The sequence below is a fragment of the Budorcas taxicolor genome, chromosome 11, assembly GCF_023091745.1.
Source record: "Budorcas taxicolor isolate Tak-1 chromosome 11, Takin1.1, whole genome shotgun sequence".
Taxonomy (NCBI): domain Eukaryota; kingdom Metazoa; phylum Chordata; class Mammalia; order Artiodactyla; family Bovidae; genus Budorcas; species Budorcas taxicolor.
In genome coordinates, this window is record NC_068920.1 from 41,855,709 (window position 1) to 41,877,121 (window position 21,413).

At 55.6% G+C, this 21,413-nt stretch overlaps 2 protein-coding genes across 2 annotated transcripts; one reads left to right on the plus strand and one right to left on the minus strand.

Moving 5' to 3' along the window:
- The first annotated feature begins 2,454 nt into the window (after positions 1–2,454).
- On the plus strand, positions 2,455–9,091 carry TCTE1 (t-complex-associated-testis-expressed 1). Its single transcript, XM_052649740.1, has 4 exons — positions 2,455–2,734; positions 4,321–4,889; positions 6,897–7,346; positions 8,882–9,091. The coding sequence occupies exons 1-4, from the start codon at positions 2,455–2,457 to the stop codon at positions 9,089–9,091; spliced, it is 1,509 nt and encodes a 502-aa protein (XP_052505700.1).
- Positions 9,092–12,593: 3,502 nt separating this feature from the next.
- On the minus strand, positions 12,594–16,819 carry TMEM151B (transmembrane protein 151B). Its single transcript, XM_052649580.1, has 3 exons — positions 16,694–16,819; positions 14,145–14,585; positions 12,594–13,727 (listed from the first exon to the last, which is right to left on the minus strand). Exons 1-3 carry the CDS (start codon positions 16,817–16,819, stop codon positions 12,594–12,596), a joined length of 1,701 nt encoding a protein of 566 aa, XP_052505540.1.
- Between the last annotated feature and the right edge of the window lie 4,594 nt (positions 16,820–21,413).

A 21,413-nucleotide genomic window follows, 5' to 3' on the forward strand; every position in this document is an offset into this window, starting at 1 on the left:
GACACCATCTCAGGTTAGTACTCAGAAGCAAGTCTCTAGGGCTTTACCTCCCCAGCCCAAACCGCTGTCCCTCAGAATGCCTGCGTCCACACACCCACTCCAGTACTCCTGCCAAATACTTTTAAAAATGTTTATTTATTTATTCAGAACACGGTACCTTCGTTGCCTCCTGCAGGATCTTGCGTAGCGGCACACAGACTCTGGTTTTTTGTGGTTTCACGGGCTTAGTTGCTCCAGAGCACATGGGATCTTAGTTCCCCGACCAGGGATCGAACCCGTGTCCTCTGCGTTGCAAGGCGGATTCTTAACCACTGGAACACCAGGGAAGTCCCACTCTTGTCAAATATTATGAATATGATTCAAGTATTATCTCAGGGGAATCTCCGCAAAGCCTGCAGAGGAAGATATTACTGTGCCCTTTGATGGATAAGGAAACTGGCACTCAGACCGAGTAACTTGGCCAAGGTCACACAGCAAGTGCCTGGCAGAGCCAGAAATGCAAAGTCATCCGGAGCTTCCAAGCAGCATCCCCTCCCAGCCACACCCTCGGAGGGACCATGAGTCAAAAAGCGCCAGCTGCTTGTCCCACAATGCATGGACCCAATCTGTTTGTCAGTTTGCATTTGATTTGCATAAGTGTGTCACCAAAATACATAGATATCTTCCTTACACTGCCCCCTCCTGCCTTTCTCGCTCTCTCTCTCTCCCCATCCCTTCCTCTCTCTCTCTCTCTCTCTCTCTCACACACACACACACACACACACACATTCACACAGCCAGGCTCTTCCTCCTTGAGATGCCTGGAGGACTGGGGAGCACCATCTGGTCCCCTCCATCTGCCAAGGACACCTTTACTGGTTCACAGTGTTCCTTCCTGCCCACCGGCCACTACCCAGTGCATGGAGTCGGGGAGCTCCGTGCTGGGCTGAGCAGACCCTGTTCTTCCCGAGGTCCTGGGGAGGGGACACTGCAGCACGGGTGCAGGAATGGACAAACAGGGTGACGGCACACCCGGATAAATCCTCTGTCTTCAGCCCCAGATTTAGCTGCCTTGTAGCCTCCCACACTTTCCCGCTGCTGCTGTCTGGAATGCCCGGAGCCTGGGAGAAATAGGAAGACTGGGATGGGGAGATTGAGGGAGCGGCAAGCTAAAGCCCACTGAGGGAAGAGGAGAAGGTGCTGATGCCCTGAGCAGGGTATGGGCCCGGTTTCCCTAGCCTTCCCTTCTGGCCTGCACTGCCCAAAACAGTAGTCATTAGCCATCAGATTTTGAAGGTTTAAATATATATACCTAATAATTATATATATAATAATTTTTATATTGAGTACATGTTTAAATATTTTGGACATACTGGGTTAAACACAAAGTTAATTTCACTTGTTTTCTCTTTCCTTTCTTAGTGTCTATAGGAGAAATTTTTAAATAGCCTATGTGGCTTGCATTTTGGCAGCCATTCTATTTCTATTTCTATACTTCAATTGGCCAGTACTGTTCTTCATCCCCTCCTCCTAGTTAGGCAGTTGTTTTTCTGTAAAATGCTTAGTGGCAGGGAGCTGTTTTGAACTAAATGTTTATCATACTTCAGCCTTTTGGCTGAACTTGATAGACTGAGTTGTTGTTGTTGTTGTTGTCATTTATGTACGAATTTTTGGCTGTATGGGTCTTTGTTTCTGTATGGGGTCTTTGGGGCTTTCTCTAGCTGTGGAGAGTGGGCACACGGGCTTAGCTGCCCTGTGGAATGTGGGATCTTCCCCAACCCAAGATAGAACCCATATCCCTTGCATTGGCAGCCTGATTCTTAACCACGGGACCACCAAGGAAGTCCCAATAGACTGAGTTTTAATCCACCTTTGTTATACATAAGCTGTGTAACTTCAGGCAACTCAGTTAACCTCTCTGAGCTTCAGTTTCACATCAGAAAAAAATTAGTCCATCAGCGCCTATCTCAAAAAGGCTTCTGTGAGAATCAAATGAGCTGATATACATAAAAAACTAAAAAAAGGGACAGCATACAGCAATTGCTTGTAATTACTGCGTAGCTATTATTGTCTGAAATGTGGTTCTGCTGCTTGCTACAGCTTCGTGTGTCACAGAAGGCTATGCCTCTTCGGATGCATTATTTTAGTCACTCTTCCCAATCATCTTATTGGTAACTGCTATCCTCATTTCACAGGGGAAGCATCTGAAACTCAAAAAGCTTCAATAACCAGCCCAAGGCCACCCAGCTGGTGGGGTTTGCACCTGGACCTGCTCTAGTCCAGAGACTGCCCCTTCAGAACCACCCTGTGCTATGTCTGTTGGTAAATGCCCACTGAAACCTCCCAAAATAACAACTCTCCCTGCTCCTCTTTCTCCAGGTTCCCGCCAGCGCCCAGGATCTGCCTGTCTGAGAAGCTCCCTGTCACGAGGCCATCACCAAGGGGCCAGCTGTCCCTGTGTTGCCAGCCCCCAGCATGCAGGAGACCCAGACAATAGAGTCACCGTCGATCCCCAGCCGGTCCTCAACCTCCACCCAGGACCGGTCTTCCACTGTGGGCCAGACCTCGAGCACAGCCCCACAGCCCTCAAAGCCTACCCCGATTATCCCACCCCTGGCCAAGTCCACGGGCCCAGGCTCTGGGTCTGTGGTCCGGCGGATGCGCAGGATCATCGCTGAGGATGCTGAGTGGTCGCTGGCCATCGTGCCCCTCCTCACAGAGCTCTGCATTCAGCACATTGTCAAGAACTTCCAGAGTGAGTCTGTCCCCTCCTCGCTTGGGAGAGAGAAGGCCAGGAGTGGAGCATGGTGGGAGGGACTGCCTGGAGGCCAGGCCTCAGGGCTGGGTCTGGGGGCAGCCCCTGCCCTCTCCTACAATGTCCTCTTGTCTTGCTCAGTCCCTCAGTCATGTCCAAATGTTTGCAAACCCGTGGACTGTAGCACGCCAGGTTTCCCTGTCCTTCACTGTCTCCCAGAGCTTGCTCAAACTCATGTCCATCGAGTTGGTGATGCTGTCCAACCATCTCGCCCTCTGTCCTCCCCTTCTCCTGCCTTCAATCTTTGCCAGCATCAGGGTCTTTTCTAATGAGTCAGCTCTTTGCATCAGGTGGCCAAAGTATTAGAGCTTCAGCTTCAGCATCAGTCCTTCCAATGAATATTCAGGTCTGATTTCCTTTAGGAAAATGTCCTCATCCCCACTCACCTCCTCCCTTCCGCCTACCCTGAGGCCAAGTCAGTTTCTCCAGCCATCCCCACTCCCAGGCCCCACCAGACACCTCCCCCGTCCTGCCCTGTGACCTCTACATCTAGGCCCTCTCCTTACTTTTCCCACTCTGTCCAGCAAAGCCTGGCCCAAACCACATCTACCTCCTCCGCTAGAAAGCCCTCCCTGTTTGACCATCCTCCACTCTCTTGCAGTCTTCGATGGGCATGCGTGGATCCTTGGTTTGTCCTGTACGTTAGTCTCTGTTAATGTTCATCCTTTTCAAAGATGAGTCACCAACCTCTCCTACCAGAGGGGGGCTCTCGGAGGACAGGGCCATCATGTTGTCTACGGCACCTGCCACCACCAGGCCTACAATATACTCATTTGACTTGTTCACAGTCTGCCTCCGCATGAAGATAGAGCACTTCCCTCTGTTTAGTTCACGCTGGTATCCTCAGCACTCAGGATGCAAGGATAGTACGTGGTACATAGTGTGTACGTGTATGCTCGGTCACTTCAGTCGTGTCTGACCCCTTGTGACCCTATGGACTGTAGCACTCCAGGCTCCTCTGTCTGTGGGATTCTCCAGGCAAGAATGCTGGAGTGAGTTGCCATGCCCTCCTCCAAGGAATCTTCCTGACCCGGGAATCAAACCCACGTCTCTGCCTCTTTTATACTGCCTGCATTGCCAGGCAGGTTCTTTATCACTAGCACCAACTAGGAAGCCTGTGATACATAATAGGTGCTCAATTAAAAAAAAAAAGTTTTTGTTTTTAAATGAATGAATCAAATCACATTGGGAGCCTCTGAAGTCAGGAGTTACCTCCTCTGCTAGATTAAGGAAAAACTGAGGGCTGGACTTGGGATTCTGTCTCAGACAGAGAGCTCCCTGAGACCAGATGCTAAGATGTCCACCTTCAACCAGGACCACCCCAGAGTCAGGGATGGTGTGTCCCTTCTCAGATCGAGCCTCCCTGGGAATGAAGGCTATCTCTTCTCACAGACGGGCTCCCTGAAGGCAGAGGAGGGTCTTCCCCTTTCCTGGGTGCCCCTAGACAGACAGGCTGAGCCCAGGGTACCACAGTGCAGTGTCCCCCCAACACTGTGCCTCCTATTTCCCTATTTTTGCCCCCAAAGACAACCCCATCCTGAAGCAGCTGCTCCCAGAGCATCAGAAGAAGGTCCTGAACCACCTGTCTCCTGACCTGCCACTGGCTGTGACCGCCAACCTGATCGATGATGAGAGCTACTGGCGCCGCTGCTGCACGCAGCGGTGGCCCGTGTGCCACGTGGACAATCACGGCGGCAGCTGGAAGCGCATGTTCTTTGAGCTGCACCTGGAGAACCTGCTGAAACACTTCATCCCGAACACCACCGACCCTGCGGTGATCCTCAACCTGCTGCCGCTCTGCAGGAACTACGTGCGCGCCATCCGGGTGGATCAGTTCCTTCCCCCCGTGCAGCTCCCGGCCCCGCCCCGCGGCGGCGATCAATCCGATTCTGGCAGCGAAGGGGAGATGGAGGAACCGGCCATGGACCACTACCAACTGGACAACCTGGTGGCTGGCCTGAGCCATCTGGAGGAGCTGGACCTGGTATACGGTGTGAAGGACTGTGGCCTGAACTTCGAGTGGAACCTCTTCCTCTTCACTTACCGCGACTGCCACTCCCTGGCAGCCACCCTCAAGGCCTGCCACACCCTCAAGGTACCACCTACCCCAGCCTCCCCCTACCTCCCATTCTCAGCATCTCTCTGAGTCCCTCTCCCCTTCCCCTCCTCCTCCATCACCGCCTTCTTGCTCCTATTTCCTTCTCGCCCGTTGACCAAGTGTCCTTGGTGACCCTGGACCAAGGTGGGTTCTGGGAATGCGGAAAGGCACAAGGTTCTGCCGGGCCCATTCACCAGCTATTAATCCAACACTCAACTGCACCCCGGGCCCTGTCCTAGGTGCTGAAGATTCCACAGTGAGCACAATTAGACCATATGTGCCCTCCAGCTGACAGTCTGGTGGGGATAAAAGGCACTAATCAGCAATCGTATAAATGCGAAATTGCAACTCAAATAGGGTTGCCAGATTTACCAATAAAAATACGGGATGTCCAGTTAAATCTGAATTTCAGATACACAACAATTTTTTTTTTAGGTTAAGTATGTCCCAAATATTCTGGTTGGAAGAAGGAGAGCATGCCAAGAATCAGAGGAGGAGGAAAAGGAGGACATGGCATTGTATCATAGAGTCCAGGGAGGGAGGCGTTTCAAGAAGAGGGGTGAGCAGCAGTGAGGTGGGATGGAGCTGAGGACCACATGTAGCAAACTTGGAGGTCACTGAGGGGAAGCTATGTCAGTGGAGTGCCAGGAGCAGAGTCCAGATCAGAGGCGTTTGTGGAAAGAGTGAGAGGTGAGGAGACAAATCAGCTTTTTCAAGAACTTGGCTGTGAAAGGAGAGAAAGGTAGAGCAGTAACAGATGAGGGGTTTGGGTTTCCTTAAGAAGGAACTTGCATGGGTTTCAAACCAATGTATAAAAACAAAAACAAATGGATCCTAATCAAATGCATACGCTTTTGCACAGCAAAAGAAACCATAAAACAAAGAAACAACCTTCAGACTGGGGAAAAATATTTGCAAACAATGCAACAGACAAGGGCTTAACTTCCGTAGCGTACAAGCCGCTCACACAACTCAGTAACAACAAAACAACCCAACCCAAAAATGTCCAGAAGACCAACACATTCCTCCAAAGATGGCCAACAGGCACTTGAAAAGATGCTCAACTTAGCTAATTGTTAGAGAAATGCAAATCAAAACTAGAGTGGGGTATCACCTCACAAAAGTCTAGGAGGGTGCAGTGAAGGGCTGACTCATCCAACAGACCTGGATTCAAAACCTGCCTCCACGGCTTAATCACCGTGTGACTCTGGGCAGATGAGGTTTCCACTCAAAGCCTCCATTTTCTCCTGTAAAATGCAGAGGACTTGTTCGATCTCACTAGGATGCCGAGGGTTAGAGATCATGGCTATGGAATGTTGCAGCAGCATGCCCAGCACGTAGTCATTACTCAATAAGGGGTAGTTTTTTCCCTACCAGTTGCCACCAATTCTGCACCACTGTCATACTGGGTAGACCTGCCCTGCCCAAAAGCCAGCTAGGTGGTCGAACCTTTTAACCCTTACTGCTCCACCTCTCTCCCCCTTCCCAGCCAAGTTCTTCTCTCTCTCTTTTTACTATTTATTTATTTGGGTGGGTCCTATATGCAGCATGGCCTTCCCTGATGACTCAAGCAGTAAGGAATCCTGCAGTGCAGGAGACACAGGGGATGTGGGTTCAATCCCTGGGTCGGGAGAATGCCCTGGAGGAGGGCATGGCAACTCACTGCAGTATTCTTGCCTGGAGAATCCCGTGGACAGAGAAGCCTGGTGGAGTACAAGTCATAGGGTCGCAAAGAGTTGGCCACGACTGAAGGGACTGAGCACACACACAGCTGCAGCATGCGGGATCTTCTATCTTTATTGCAGCATGTGGGTTCCACCTCCCATACCAGGGATCTAATCTGAGCCCCCTGCACTGGGAGCTCGGAACCCCAGCCACCGAACAGCCAGGGAAGACTTCCCCCTAGCCAGGTTCTTGAAAGAGCAGAACCTTGGGCGTTCCTGGGGCTCCCTCCTCTACCTGGGGGAGGTATGTAGGCAGGCACATTCTTCCTGCTGCCCACAGATCTTCAGGCTGACCCGAAGCAAGGTGGATGATGACAAGGCACGCATCCTAATCCGCAGCCTCCTGGACCACCCGGCCCTGGAGGAACTGGACCTGTCGCACAACCTCATCGGGGACCGGGGCGCGCGCGCCGCCGCCAAGCTGCTGAGCCACAGCCGCCTGCGCGTGCTCAACCTCGCCAACAACCAGGTGCGTGCGCCCGGCGCCCATTCGCTGGCTCACGCCCTGGGGCACAACAGTAACCTCATCTCCCTCAACCTGCGCCTCAACTGCATTGAGGATGAGGGCGGCCAGGCGCTCGCCCACGCCCTGCATACCAACAAGTGCCTCACCACACTGCACCTCGGGGGCAACGAGCTGTCCGAGCCCACCGCGACCCTCCTGTCCCAAGTGCTCACCATCAACACCACGCTCACCAGCATCAACCTGTCCTGCAACCACATCGGGCTGGTAAGCCAGGGCTTCTAGGGCACTCACGGCCAAGGGAAAGCCCTGGGGCTTTGGGCGGAGGGCTTGGAATCTGACTGCCACCAGTACTTACCGGGAAATTGCTAGGACCACAGGCTTTACCCAGTTCTCACCCCAGCTCTGCCATTTAGCACTTGGTTACAGTTACTTAACCTTTGGGACCACCATTTCCCCATCTGTAAAATGCGAATAGAAATAGCATCTACCTCTAAGTATTGTTAATGGGAGGATTAAACAAGTTATAACTGTAAAGCAGTTGATCATTGCAGATACTAGCTAGGTCCTCAGTATTTACTAGTTGTTGCTACTACTCGGGATGCTATACTATGCTAGGCACCCAGTATCTGTTAGTTTTTCTTTAGCCCTCAACTTATGTAGTAAAATAGCCCCTACTTTATAGATGGAAAATAGTCTCAGAGAGGTTAGTGAGTTGCCCAAGAGCATCCAGTCAGGTTGAAAGCCTGGGTCCTTCCCAACAGACAGTGTCTTTCAAATCTTGACCAAGTCTCAGAGTAAGAAATGCAATTTGCATGAGCACCTAGTGAACACATACATCGATATAACATAATTGAAATTTAACTTGCACTGCTTGTGATATATGCTGATGTTTTCCTGTATAATGTCTGCTATTTTTAAAAAAGATGTTTCAGTGACCCATTGAATTGACTTTGCAACATACTGTTGGGTCACAACCATAGAAAACCAGCATTCTGCCTCCCAACAGGAAATTTTTCTAACTGGAAGAGGGCCACCTAACCCAGAAGGGGCTGGAACTATGAGACCTAGAGAAGAGGGCCCTCCATGCACTCCAGTTAGGGCCCTGCACCCTCTACCAAGCCTCCCCAGAGGACAGTCTGGCTCACAGACACTGACTCCAGAGAGAGTGCTCTTGGCTACAAGTAACAGAAAGCTTAAATGGGAAATGGCTTAAACAAGAGGAATGTTCACTGTGTCCCATGATCAGAAGCCCCGGAGAAGGGGGTTCTGAGGTTGCTGAGTTTCTTGGCTCAGTGCTTCTGAGCCACTTCTGCTCTAGCCACCCAGCCCCACGGCCGTGGGCCCACTCTCATGGGCCCAAGATGGCAGCTGTGCTTCCCACAGGGCTATGCTCAGAGGCAGAAAGAAAGGAGACCACTCCTCTCTTTTCTTCCCTTTTACGAGAAAAAGCTTCTCAGATGCCACTCCCTCCAAACTTCTTCCTTATATCTCACGAGCCAGATTTGTCTCACGTGCTCGTGGCTGAACCAGAAGAGGGGAGTCATTGTCCCTGCACAGCACCACGTTTTTCAAACCACTGGGCTTGAAAAGTCAATGCAGTGAATCTCAAGCACCATTTTTCTCAGAGAATAAGGTGGAAGAGGATAGAAAACGCTACACAAAGTAGGAATTGTGTTGTGAAGTTGTTGTTCCCGTCACGTCTGTGTATCAGTATGTGTATGTGTGCACACATCCGCCCCTGTTTGTGTGGTCCTGAGCTGTGGTGGAAAGTGACCCTTTCCCTTGTATTCCTGACCCAGGATGGTGGGAAGCAGCTCCTGGAAGGCATGTCAGACAACAAGACCCTGCTGGAGTTTGATTTGCGCCTGTCAGACATCGCCCAGGAGAGCGAGTACCTCATCGGCCAGGCCCTCTGTGCCAACCGTGAAGCAGCCCGCCAGCGGGCCCTGAATCCCAGCCACCTCATGTCCCCAGTCACTGCCAAGGGCCCTGAGAGCCCTGTGGGATAAGATGGGAACAGGGCTGGGGCAGTGGCCAGACCTGGGTCACTGCCCCAGCCCCAACCCTCATTTCATGCCCCTGCCATGCCTGCTCTTGAGGGTCACCCTGGTCCCGAGGGAGGGGGAGGGGAGACCAAGGCTATCCTTGGGATGAGCGATTGAGGTTCTGCAGGGGTCTGTGAGGAGAGGAAGGAGCCTGGGATAGAGGTGGGAAGTGGGACTTACCCCTGGTACCTAGGGAGAGGATATGAACGGACTCACTGAAATGACTGACTTCTTCCAAGAATATGGAAAGCCGACCCTTCAAGACTGTGAGGCCCAGACTCTCCCCCAGGAGCCGCCCATCTCCCCAACCACCCTCCTCCCCACTATTGTTCTCTCTACCAAACAGATCCTTGACTTCTTGACCTTCAAACACACACTCTCTCCTCCACCCCAGGCTTCAGCAGAGCTCTGCCTGGCTCTTCCACCCTCACCTCTGCAGATGCCACCTCCCTCTTACTTGACTCTGCTTAAGTCTTCTGGTTCTGCAGGTCATGCCACCCCTAGTCCACCCCACCCCCAACCTGAGAAGGAGGAAACAGAGGTGACGGGAGGGGCTCAGACCCATCGGCCTCCCCAAAGAGCTGCTCACAGAACTGGGAGATGGTGAGAGAGGTGTGACCCTGGGAGGGAAGTCAGTGAGTCATCCGCAGCTTTATTACCTGCCAGTTTGGTTCATACAATCTTTGCGCTTGGAAATCCACAACAGAAAGGCCACAGTGTGATGCACCCAGTTGACAGAGACCTGTCTTCTCCCCAGCCAGGCCCAGCCCACCCCACAAGCCCTTGTCCCAGGACACATGAAGCTTTCCAGGCACCCTCCACGAGTCCCCATCACTCTATGACCACCGCCCTGGGGCCACACCCACAGGAATCACATCTCCCCATGAGGCCATGAGAGGATCTCCTGATGGATTCAGGCTGAGCCCCAGAGCCCATGCTCTGCAGACTGAACCCCCAGCCCCGTTTCCACAGGATGGGTCACAGGCTGCAATCACAGCCTAGGAGCGCTTTCCAGGGACTCCTTCCAACAAGCAGGCACGGAGCAGAGCACCAAAGGGGGCTTGGGAGTGACCGCACGTGTGTGCCTGTCTGGGCAACTTCGAGTCTGTCTGTGCCTGACACCCTCTGACAGTTCCAGAGTGCAAACTTATAGGTGTGAGGGTGTGTGTGAGTGTGTGAGTGTACATAGCCACAGCTGCTAGCAGAGGTTCTAATTAGAGAAACAAGAACATTCAGTGTAAAGTTTAATTTTAGAGATTAATTTTTCTGGTATTCGTTTTCCCTGGCAATCAATAAAGCTACCAAGAAAATAGACCAAAGACTTGGTTTCTCTCTAAGTCTGTGCATATGTGGGAGGTGTGAGGCTGTCAGTGTGAGAAGACCTAGGCAGAAATGGTCAATACAGGCAAAAATAATCACAGCCCCTCCCCTCTCTCCTCCTCCCAGCTCAGGCTCTGTCTCAGGCATCTGCCTGAGGCAGGGAGCTGAGTTCCTCCCTTCCCCAGAGCCACGAGGTGGCCAGGATGCCCCAGACAAGGGTGTGACATCTGGGTGCCAGCTGGCCAAGAACTGGGTACCAAGGCCACAACTCACCACCTGTACCTCACAGACATCCATTCAAAGGAAAGAGGGGCACTCCAACCCCCAGGCCGCTGAAGAGCACAGTGCTGGCAGCTAGGTGGGCACTGCTGCCCAGGGAAACCTAGTGGGCAGCTGTCCCCTCCTGCCCAAGCCTCCCCTTCTCCGGCCTCCTCCCCTTCCCACTTAGCCATCTCCACCTGAAAGTTAAGCTCAACCCCAGTGTGCCACAGGCCATGGTGTCCCCACAATCTGTGCCCTCCCCCCAACTCCCCAGGGAAGGGGAGCAGGGGAGCCAGAGGAGATGTTGCATAGGTGGAGGCCACGCCCCAGGCGGTGCGGGCCTGGCCAGGCTGGAGGAGGAGGGGAGAAGAGCAGCTCTGATGGCTCAGGTGAAGTGAGAAGCATCAGGGGCGAGCCTCAAGGCCTAGGGTTATCCTCTCCGGCTGCAAATGTGAGCTCACTCCCTGGAGGCTAAGTCAGCTGGGAAAACGTTAGCCAGGGGAGCTGGGCGGGCAGGGGTTTTGTACACAGACATGCACACGGAAGTACATCAGGGTAGGAGTAATGGGGGACAGCACATGGGGCCAGCACCCTGGTGTGGTGATGGCATGCCCCTTTGAAGACCCTGGGACACAACAGCAGGGCTTCAGCTCATGGGCTAGGGGAGGACAGAGGGATCGGGCAAGATTTAGAGAATTCCTGCCTCTGACCCCGCCACTGGAACGGAGCTTCCAGCTGGGCTCGAGACAAGGTCCTCAGCCCCGCAGAGGCTCAGCTTGCGGACGACCACTATCCACTCCTCCCCACCAACACGGGGGAACCAAGGGGTGGCCCCCACGGACACCCCCACCTTTGAGGGTCTTTTCGTGACCCTCTCCTCTTCGACCCCCACTTGCTTCCTGAGTTCTCTGTTGTCACCCAGGCCTGCCTCCTAGTCTCCCAGCTGAGTCGTATGCCTTGGTCAGCTTGAAGGAATGCCGCCCAAAGGAGGTGCCCTCCCAGAACCTAGGCAAGGAGGCTAAAGTTTAAACGACTGAGGTGCACTGACCTCCACAGTTTGCCTTCCTCCTCACCCTGGCAACAGCTCTTCAGAGCCAGGGAGCAGGCTGGGGAAGGAGAGCTGTGGTGAGTACGGCACCCCCAGGACCCAACCTCCTGGGGACCCCGGGAGATAAACAACAGCGGTGGGAGTGGCGGAAAGGAAACCCGGATCTTCGGATCTTGTCCGGGCCAGCGCCAAGAAGAGGAGAGCAACATCTCCAGGGCTTTGAGATGGAGTACCACGGCTGACACCTGGGCCTGGCCTCAGACCCACTGAATTCATTAGCTTGGCTGGAAGCCAGCCCTGCTGTTCTCCGAACCACTGCCCCCTTGGTAGAGAGAGGCCCCGGCAGGATCAGGTTGCAGCGAGGAAAGAAAGTCGGGCGGCCCTTCCCCCCGGCCTCCAAACCTCCCCAGCTGCACAGCGAGGGCCTCTCCCTGGAGACGGAGCCCAAGACGGGTCCCAGGGCGCAGTCGCCACGTAACAGTCATTGGATCCATTGAAAGGCGGGACAGGGGATCTCCAACGTGCGAGTGTGTGTGTCGGAAAGGGAGGTGACCCGCTAGGAACTCAGGGGCGCGCAGGCCTGGAAGAGACGGCTCTGCCGGGGTGGGATTGTCTCCCCTCCCCCCAGCTGTCTCTTTTTGTACAGGAAGGTAGGGGGTGGTGTTGGATCGGCCCCATCTGAGTCTGGCCCACGCCCCCTCGCCTCCCACCTCCCCACCCGCACCGTTCCCAGCACGGCCTCGGCCACATTCGTGACTCCCCCTGCTGCACCCGCAGGACGCGCCGTCCGGCAAGGAGCAGGGAAGGAGACCGTCGGGCCGGTCCCGGGACCCGGGGTCACAGTGAGGTCTCTACGCAGGAGCCGTGGCGGTGCAGCGGCCGGTGGCTGTGGCCCAGACACCCCTCCTGACGGTGCACAATGAGCACGGGAAAGTAGAGGGCGTCGTGGTAGGGCGGCGGCGGCCCGGCCTCCTCCTCGTCGTCGTCCTCCTCGTCGTCCCCCATGCTGGCCTGGCTGGACAGTCGCGTCTGCTCGGTAGGGCAGCTCGCCTCGTTGACGCTCCCGCTCCGGCTGCGCCACAGGCAGCTGCGCCGGGAGCCGTAGAGGCGGCCGAGAGAGAAGCGGCTGCCTCCGCAGCCCGCCCCGACTCCGGGCCCGGGGGCGGCCCGCGGGCTGGCGCAGATGCTCAGGGCGCTGCGCGAGAAGATGGACGAGCTACTGACCGCGCGCTGGCAGTGCTCGCAGCTGCGCCGGTACGGGGCCAGGCCCGCTGCTCCCGGTCCACCCACCCCGCCGTAGCGGCAGGTGGGCGCGTAGCCCCCGGCCGCGCCCCCAGGGCATCGCGCGCCCAGCCCCGCCAGGTCCATGAGCACCGCCTCCGAGTAGCTGGGCACCAACTGCTGGTTGGAGCGGATGTGCCACTCGAGCTCCGTGCTGTCCACCGTGTTGACCCGCGGCAGGCGGTGCGTGAGCGGCGGCAGCAGCTCGTCGCTGGGACTGAGGCCGCCGCCAGCGCTGCCACCTGCCGAGCCCGGGCCCTCTAGGCCAAAGAGCTTCTCTACGTGGTAGTGCGCGTAGGCTGTGCGGTACTCGGCCAGCACGCGCAGCGGCCACGACAGCGTGAGCAGCGCCGCGGCCCAGAAGGCGGACGAGCAGGCGTACCAGGGCGGCCTGGCCGGGTCGGGGAAGGCCACCATGAACTCGCGGAAGTCCACGTTCTTGAGATGCATGCCCTCGCGCGCCTCCATGTAGTCGTCCAGGCCCTCGTTCTCGGCGAAGAAGCGCGCGCGCTGGCACAGGTACGCGTTCTCGGCCTCCACGCTGGCGAAACTGAAGCACTTGGTGAAGCGCAGCCGTGTGGCCGGCGCGCCCTCCAGCCCCACCAGTGCCTTGGACACGTCGCGGACGCCACAGCGCGCGTAGTCGAACTCAGCCTCGGCCACGTGCGTGTTCACGCGCTCATGGTAGACCTGCGGCGCCGGGGAAGGCGGCGGGGGTCGCTTCAATCCGCTCACCCTCGTCCTCCCCATGGCGGCTCTCGGTGCCTGATCGAACCCTCAGCCTGTCCTGGCTTAGCTCCCGGTTGGAGCCAGGTTAGGATCTTATCACCTCCAGAGACACAGACCCTGAAGTCAAGACTGCCGGGCTTCGAATCCCAGCTCCACCATATACTAGCTGTTTGACTTTGATATTGGTAAAGTACTTAGAGCAGAACCTGTCTGCTAGTGTTTGCTGTTATTATTATGGTGGTGGTTACTGCTCTCCTGTGGCGGTGCCCACGAAAGCTCACTGCTGGCTGTGCTCCGCCTGGGGACAGTCGGGCAGGGTCCCAGCAACTCCCCCCTCCCACCATCTGGACCAGCCTGTGCTCCCCTTCAGCTCCTCACCTGGGTGGTGGTGTAGGCATCTCCATTGCGGTATCGGGTGACTTGGCGCGTGCGGCGGACGTAGTGGTAGCTGATGGCCTTCCACCAGATACAGGGCGTGGCCTGCTGCATGCGGCCCACGCGCTCTCGCACGCTGCTCACGTCCACCCGGTGCTGCAGCTCGTGGCGGGCTTGGCAATGCCAGCACTCCACCAGGTAGACTGCATACAGCATGAGCAGGAAGGCCAGGGGGATGTAGACATAGCCGTTGGAGCAGGGGCTGTCGTGGTACATGAGGCTGTTGCCCTGGTAGGCGCTGCTGAAGGTGAGGCGGGTCACCGTGGTGACATGGCACCAGGCCACCGCCCCCAGGCAGCCGTACATGAGCAGCGAGAGCAGCAGGCACTTCCAGTGGGACTCACGGCAGAGGGACTTGGTGAAAGAGGGCTGGATGGGGCGCTGCTGCTCAGATGGGCAGGCAAAGGGCCGAGATGATTGGGGAGTGAGACAGAGTGGCAAGGACCCAGTACAGAGATGAATTCGGGAAGGGAGAGTCAGAGGCCAGCACCCGAGATGACAGGCAGAGACAGACAGGGAAGAGGAGAGGAGTCAGACCAAGATGGGAGGCCAGGACCAGAGATAAACACAGAAGTGACCCAGAGTGAGACATAAGGACAGGAAAAAGGAACGGAATGCCAGTTTGGGGAAGTGCAGAGAGAGATACCCCAAGAGGCAAAGGGATCAAAGCCAGGGGTGGAGGGAGAAGGCCCAGGTAGCAGAGAAGACACAGATGGATAGGATGGCACCCAGAGGAGTAGTCCAAAGACAGATAAAAAGATGACAGTGAAACAGGAGAAAGTGTGGGTAGGGAAGACAGGGAGGACAGACAGGCATCAGCGAAGGCAGGTCCCCAGCCCAGACCCCTTCCAGGTATTCTAGGAAAGGAGGGAGGGGCCCACTGACATCCCCTTCCCACTTCACAGGTGGGGCCCTCCCTTCTTCCAGAACCTAGGAGGAGCCACTTCCTCGGACCCATCCACCTCCCTCATACCTCCCAGGAAACCCCAAGCGCTGTCTCCTTCCCCACACTCTGGACCCCAGGTCCCTAGCAAGTCTCCCTAACATCCTACCCCTGTTCTAAGATGGAAAACAGTGGGTTTGTGTCCCTGAGCAGCAGGTGGTCCAGGAGGAAATATCCAGATGGGCAGAGGCATATGGCTGGGGAGAGGGGATGGGAGACGGGGGTGGGGGTGGGAGGCAAGGAGGAAGATGTTTGCGGCCCAGCCCTTTGTCAAGAGAAAACAGTTCTCAGTACCCAGGCTTGTTAAAGTACTAAATCATGTTCTGCCCTGCGGTGCTCCTGGTGAGTTGTTTATGTGTCTGGCTCCTCCACTAGACTGGGTGCTCCTGAAAGCAGGGCCTCATTCTCTTTGCATTCTGGGTGCTGGCACCCACAGCCACTCAAGGACAAGTATACTGAGTCAGATGTCTGGTGGCGGCCTGGGCTTTCCCTCTGCTCCCCGCACCGTCTAGCTTTAGGAACCCTCCACACACCCTCCTGCTGAGATCCTGACTTATTCTTTCCATTCCCCTGCCTGGACCTGGAGGCTCCCCAGGGGAAGGGAGAGAAGATAGAGAGAGGAAAGGCACAATAACAGGCAGTGGGCCCTGGACTGGTGTGAAATCCAAGGAAAGATCTGGAAGTACAGATAGGTGGCTGGGTTAGGAAATAGTACTCAGCACATGCAGACAAGATTAGGGTGCATGTGCCTTTGTGGGAGCCTCACCCTTGGGGAGTACATATGTGCCCCTTTGCATGCCCACTTGAGTGTGTGCCTGTCCCAGTGAGAGTGTGTGGGAAAGGGGCCCTCCCTGCAGGTCCTGCCTGTGTGCTTCTGCCCTAGTGCAGTGTGCAGCGTGTGCACGAGCGTGCATGGGAGATTGGGGAGCCCCTGGTACTTTCCTTCATTGCTTTGTCTCCAGGTTTAGTATGCCCCCAACGAGGGGTAGGTATGCTTGGTACCAACACCTTGAAGGATTCTTGGGAGTCCCCTGGAGGGGGATGCTACACGGACCTTGGATGAGAGAGGCACATCCCCCACACAAACAGTCCCAGTGACCTCAGGGGGGCCGGCTCCTGCACACATTTGACCTTCTTAGGACCCCAGCTCAGGTAACACCACCGTTTCCTCCGTGGACCTGGCAGGTACTCGCCTGCCTCCCGCAGCCCCTCCAAGTCACCCTTCCTGGCCTTCTAGAGAGTATCTCCCTCCGCGAGATAGGAACCCGGCTACCGTCCCCACCCCCACTCACCCGGGGTCCACGAGGCTCCGCCCCTAGGCCCCTCCCCCTGCCCGGGACCCCCGAGCCCCGCCCCCGGCGCGGCCCCTTCCCCGACACCGCGGACAGCTCCGGCCGCCGGGCGGGGGCAGCGGCGCGGGACTGCGGCTGCGGCGGCCGGCTCGGGGTGCGGGGCGCCGGGCGCGCTGCGGCGGAACCGGCGGGGGAAGGGGCGCCACGCCCGGGGAAGGGACGACCGCGCCCGGGGAAGGGGCGCCACCGGCTCTCACCTCCTCTCGGGCGGGGCCCTCGTCCGTAGTCGCCGCCGCCGTGGGCTCCTCCGGGACCCCGGGGCCGCCACCGCCGCCGCCGCCGCCGCCGCCGCTCTCTCCCGCGGCCGAGCCAGGGGGGGACATGGCGTAGAGGGGGCGCGTCGAGCTCAGGGCCTCCCGGGGGGCTGCCGGGGGCCGGGGGCATCCTGCGCCGGCCCTGGGGAGGGGGGCGGAGGGGGCGGGGCCCTCGCTGCTCCCCACCCCCCGCCGGGGGGAGGGGGCCTGGAAAGGGCACCACGGGTAAGGGGCTTGGGGATGGGGATGGGGAGGCGGGCTGGGGGGGCCGGGCTGGGGGGGCCGGGGCCGGGGGCGGGTGTCACCTTGAGGCCCTCGCGGCGCCGCTCCGCCTCCCGCCCGCTCCCGCCGCCGCCTTTTGTCTGAGCGGAGCTGGAGCCAGCGCGCCCCCCCTCTTCCTCCCAGCACAGGAGCCCCGCCCCCGGCCCCCCAAACTCCGCCTTCCCCAAGCCTATCTAACAGCCACCCCAAAGGGGACAAGCAACAGGGGCTCCCGGCACCCCTTCCTCTCCCCCAGCCCCGCTCACTACCCGCACCCCCGCCATCCTTCTTCCGAGGAGGAGAAACTAAGCCCAAACTCCTCTGGGCCTATTCGCGGAGGGGGCGCCAGCGGCCAACTAACATCCCTCCCCACCGTTGGTTCTCGCAAGTTCCCAGGGCTGAGGGTGGAGAGAGGAAATTGAGTTTGGGAACCCTAGGCAAGATCCTCATTCCCAGTTGGATGGTAAAGGGTTAAGACAGGAGCCAGACTTCAGAGGCCAGACCCAGCTGAACAAGGTTGGGAAAGGCTGAAAAGGAACAGATCGGAGCTGGATGTGAGGAAGGACTAGCAGAGGGCAGAAAAGAAGATATTGAAACCAGCCTTCACTGAACTAGCTCTCTATCCTAGAAGAAAAGCCCCAGAGAAGCAATGAAGTGTGTCCATTGCCCTAGACTGGAGATCAGGAAACCTGAGAAGAGATTCTTAATCCTGGCTCTGTCATTAGCTGTGTGACCTTGGGCAAATGCCTTCCCCTCTCTGAGCCTTAGTTTCCCCATTTGTGCAGTGAGAAAGTTGACTGAGCAATCTCTAAAGCTCTGACTTTGGGTGTAGGAGGCCAAGTCATAGGTCACAGGCCAGGCTGAGTGACTGCAGGTCGCCTGTCCCTTCATGTCATCCACCCACAGTGGTCTTTCCCACCCCAGTTAAGGGCAGAAAAAAAGCTGCCATTCATTCATTTCTGAATGCATCCATTCAATAAAAAAGTATTAAGAACATACTGTGCCCCGTATAGAAAGGCAAAATACAATTTCCCGTCTTCAAGGAGCACAAAGTCTAACGGGGAAGAAGGACATAGAAGCCTGTCATTGTGAAAGAATAAGATGAAGGCTATGCTTGATCAGTCTGTGTGTGCACAGCCACCAAGGAAGGCTGTTGTGTGTCATATGCTACATTAGTCTTTGACAAACAGTGACTTTCCCCATTTACCCACAAGGAACCAAGGCAGAGAGGAGGTGAGGGGCTTACTCAAGGTCACCTGCTGGTACTCACAGAATGGTCCTAGAATCCAGACCTTTCCCATTCAAAAGTCCATGGGGATCTTCAGGGGTCGGAGGCCAGCTTGAGGCAAAACCTGGATATCTGATCTTTGGGAATAGAGGACAAGCTCACTGCTCTGCTGACAGTCCTGCCCCTCATCTGGGGCAGAAGAGCCTCTGCCTTCACCCACACACCCACCCTCCTACTCTTGGTCCTGTCTCCATGTTGCTACTCTTCTCTTTCCAGGGAAGGTGAAGGGGACTCTCAGTCTGCCTGTCACTTCAGGACTACCCAGCCTGTGTGATTCTCCCCAGGTCAGTGAGTCCATCCTCCCTGCCCAAACCAAGGGAGAGTATGGTCCCCAAAGGCATGGTTCTCCTTCATCCCCATGGCAGAGGAGGAATCTCACTTGCTGGCTCATTCCAACGTCTCTCTCCTACCCATAATTTTTGAGAAGTCCTGCCCACAGTTAATTCTAACTCCTCTTCTGGTTTCGGTTCATTTCACCTAATTCAGTACTTACTGCAGATAGAAAGCAGAGGTCCTAATCCTGGCCTTTCCTAACCCAGATAGGATCTTCACACTCCCCATTTAGTTGTTCTAATCTTCCTCCTGTCCTCCAGCCCCACTGCCTTCCTGGCTCCACTTCAGGGGGCTTTGGAAGAGAGCTCAACTTCTTCTGGCCAACCCCAGAGCTTTCAAGAGATAAAAGACCACCGCCTCTTTCTCCATACACAGGCATTACCCGTCCTTGGAAGCCCAGAGAAGAAAGGGGGCTGTGGAAGGAGCCAGCTGACCAGCTGGTCGCCATGGCAACTGGGCCTGTTTCCTGAAGATGAGTCTGGCTGGAGTGGGCAGAGATGGGGAGTGGGAGCGTGACAAAGGGAACCAGAAAACAAGAGAGAGAAGAGGACCTTGTAGAAGACTGGGTGGGACTGAGGGAATGAAGTCAGGACCTGGATCATGCTGTGACTTGAGTCAAAGTCCCCAGGTCATCTTTCCAGATGACACTGCCATGGTCCTTGTCCCCATTCCTAAATTGTACCGAGAAGGGCTTCCTATTGGAGTGCAGACTACGTGCTGGAAGCAGTCAGTGACTCAATGCTGACCTCATGTGGCCAGAAAAGGGGCTGCCACATACCTGTTAGGGTTTAGAGCCAGACACGGGTAGGTTTCTGGCTAGGTTAATGGGGTAGGTTTTTCCTTAAAATCAGGCTGTGGGTATAACACAGGTGCTCACTGCACACCCTTGAGTTCTTGTGTCCTTGCAAACGGCTCAGATGCCCCCAACTTCTTAGACCTTCATGAAGGAAAGAAAGTCATTGAAAACATTGTTTGTTTGTTTGTTTTTATTTGGCTGCATCTGCACCAGGGCTTAATTGTGGCATGCAGGATCTAGTTCCTTGACAAGGAATCGAACTTGAGCCTCCTGAACTGGCAGCTCAAAGTCTTAACCCTTGGACTACCAGGGAAGTCCCTCACTGAAAACATTTTTAAAGTTTTGGACCGGGAACAGGAAAACACAGCTCTACACTTTCAGATTGTTTGACCTTGGGCAAGTCAACTCACCTTTCTGGGCCTCAGCTTCCCAGCTTTAAAATGGAGATTATTTTGAAGTGGTTAAGGTCTGTATTTTTGCTCCAGCCTTTGAGATTGGGAGAGGAACAGGTCGGGGGAGGAAGTTGAGGATGTCTTAAGTCACAATGACCCCAAGGGAAGGAGATGCCTCATTTTCCTTGGGCTTTCCCCTCATGGCTCCTCACCCTCTCATGCTCAAAACATCCTCCGCACTCCAGCCTTCAGGGGGGGATGGAGACCAGTGGGTCACCTCCTCCCAACTGTCCTCCCCTCTCCTTTCTCCCTCCACTCACCCCCTTCCCAGAGACTAGGTACTTCTTCCCAGCCCTCTTCCCTTCTCATTTCCAGTTCAAATGGAACCTCCTCTACCACTCACCCATTGGGTAGTTGGCCCCATGTTGTGCCCCTCCAGCGTCCTGTTCTCACGCCTATCTTAGCCCAATCACTCTGTGTTGTAACTGCTAGGGGGTTTTGAAGGCTGGAACCATGGGACAGTTTTTTTTGTTTGTTTGTTTGGGGGGGATGGTAGTTGTTGGTTATTACTGTTACTGTGAGCCTCCGTTTTGCTTCCAACAGAGAGAACAATGTCAGGCATATAGAAGAAGCTCCTTACATGTCTGTCAAATGGATGAATAAAATGAGGTTTCATGGGGAGGGTGGGAGGGAAACTGGTTAGTAGCTGCGTGTTCACACCCTAGCTTCCTTCCTTCAAAGCCAGAGTTGGGAAAGGGAGATGTTTTCTTGGGGGGGATTTTTCTAAGAGCATTTCTGGAACTTGGGGTAGGGGATAAATCTTGGGCAGCTGATTTGGGGCTCACCACGTGGGTGGGATTTGCCTACAGCCTCCTGAGGCTAGGCCCAGGGAAAATAGGGATGGGGAAAGGGGAAAGATGTGCTGGTATTAGGGCTGAGGCTGCCAAGGGGACCTCAGCAGAGTGCTGCCCAGAATGTCTGGGGCCTCCCCATCCTGGCCCCACCATGAGGAACTACACTTCCCCAACCAGATGCTGTTACTGTCTGAGACCAGTATTTTATCCCTGTGAGGAATGACCACTCTGCTTTTTTAGACCACAGTCTTTTCAACAGAAAAACCACTTGCGAAAAGCACATCCTCATGTCCAATTCTATGTGATCTGAAAAACTGACACAGGAGACTCTGTCTCCAGAACCCAAAGGGAGAACTCCTTTAAAGACATGGGTGTCCCCTTTGTCTCCGGGGAAAGCAACAGAAATTGAGAGTAGTGGGCCGGGGACAGGTAGCAACGCTTCCCCGTCCCACCTCCCACGTGCCCTCCCCAGAAGACGCCCAGCTTGTGCAGACGATTAACATATATTCCTCTTAAACGAAAGAATAAATGAATGGGAAAATGAATGAAGAAAACAGAGGAAGTGAAGGAAGGAAAGAAAGAATGCAGGGAATTAATACATGGAATGAAGGGAGGGGGAAAGAGTGAATGAATGGACGGTTGGATGAATGAATGAACGGGTGAGTTAACGCAAGAGTGAGTCAGGACCGGGGAACCCCTGACTCCGAGCCAAAGCAGAGGGCGGGGTAAGGGGGATTCC

Excerpts from the sequence above, each read along its gene's own strand:
- TCTE1 (XM_052649740.1), top strand. The coding sequence starts at position 2,455 with ATGCAGGAGACCCAGACAATAGAGTCACCGTCGATCCCCAGCCGGTCC. Across the intron at positions 4,890-6,896 it reads AGGCCTGCCACACCCTCAAG|ATCTTCAGGCTGACCCGAAG; the intron begins GTACCACCTACC and ends TGCTGCCCACAG. Across the intron at positions 7,347-8,881 it reads CCTGCAACCACATCGGGCTG|GATGGTGGGAAGCAGCTCCT; the intron begins GTAAGCCAGGGC and ends TTCCTGACCCAG.
- TMEM151B (XM_052649580.1), bottom strand. The coding sequence starts at position 16,819 with ATGTCCCCCCCTGGCTCGGCCGCGGGAGAGAGCGGCGGCGGCGGCGGC. Across the intron at positions 14,586-16,693 it reads AGGGCCCCGCCCGAGAGGAG|CAGCGCCCCATCCAGCCCTC; the intron begins GTGAGAGCCGGT and ends CCATCTGAGCAG. Across the intron at positions 13,728-14,144 it reads ATGCCTACACCACCACCCAG|GTCTACCATGAGCGCGTGAA; the intron begins GTGAGGAGCTGA and ends CCGGCGCCGCAG.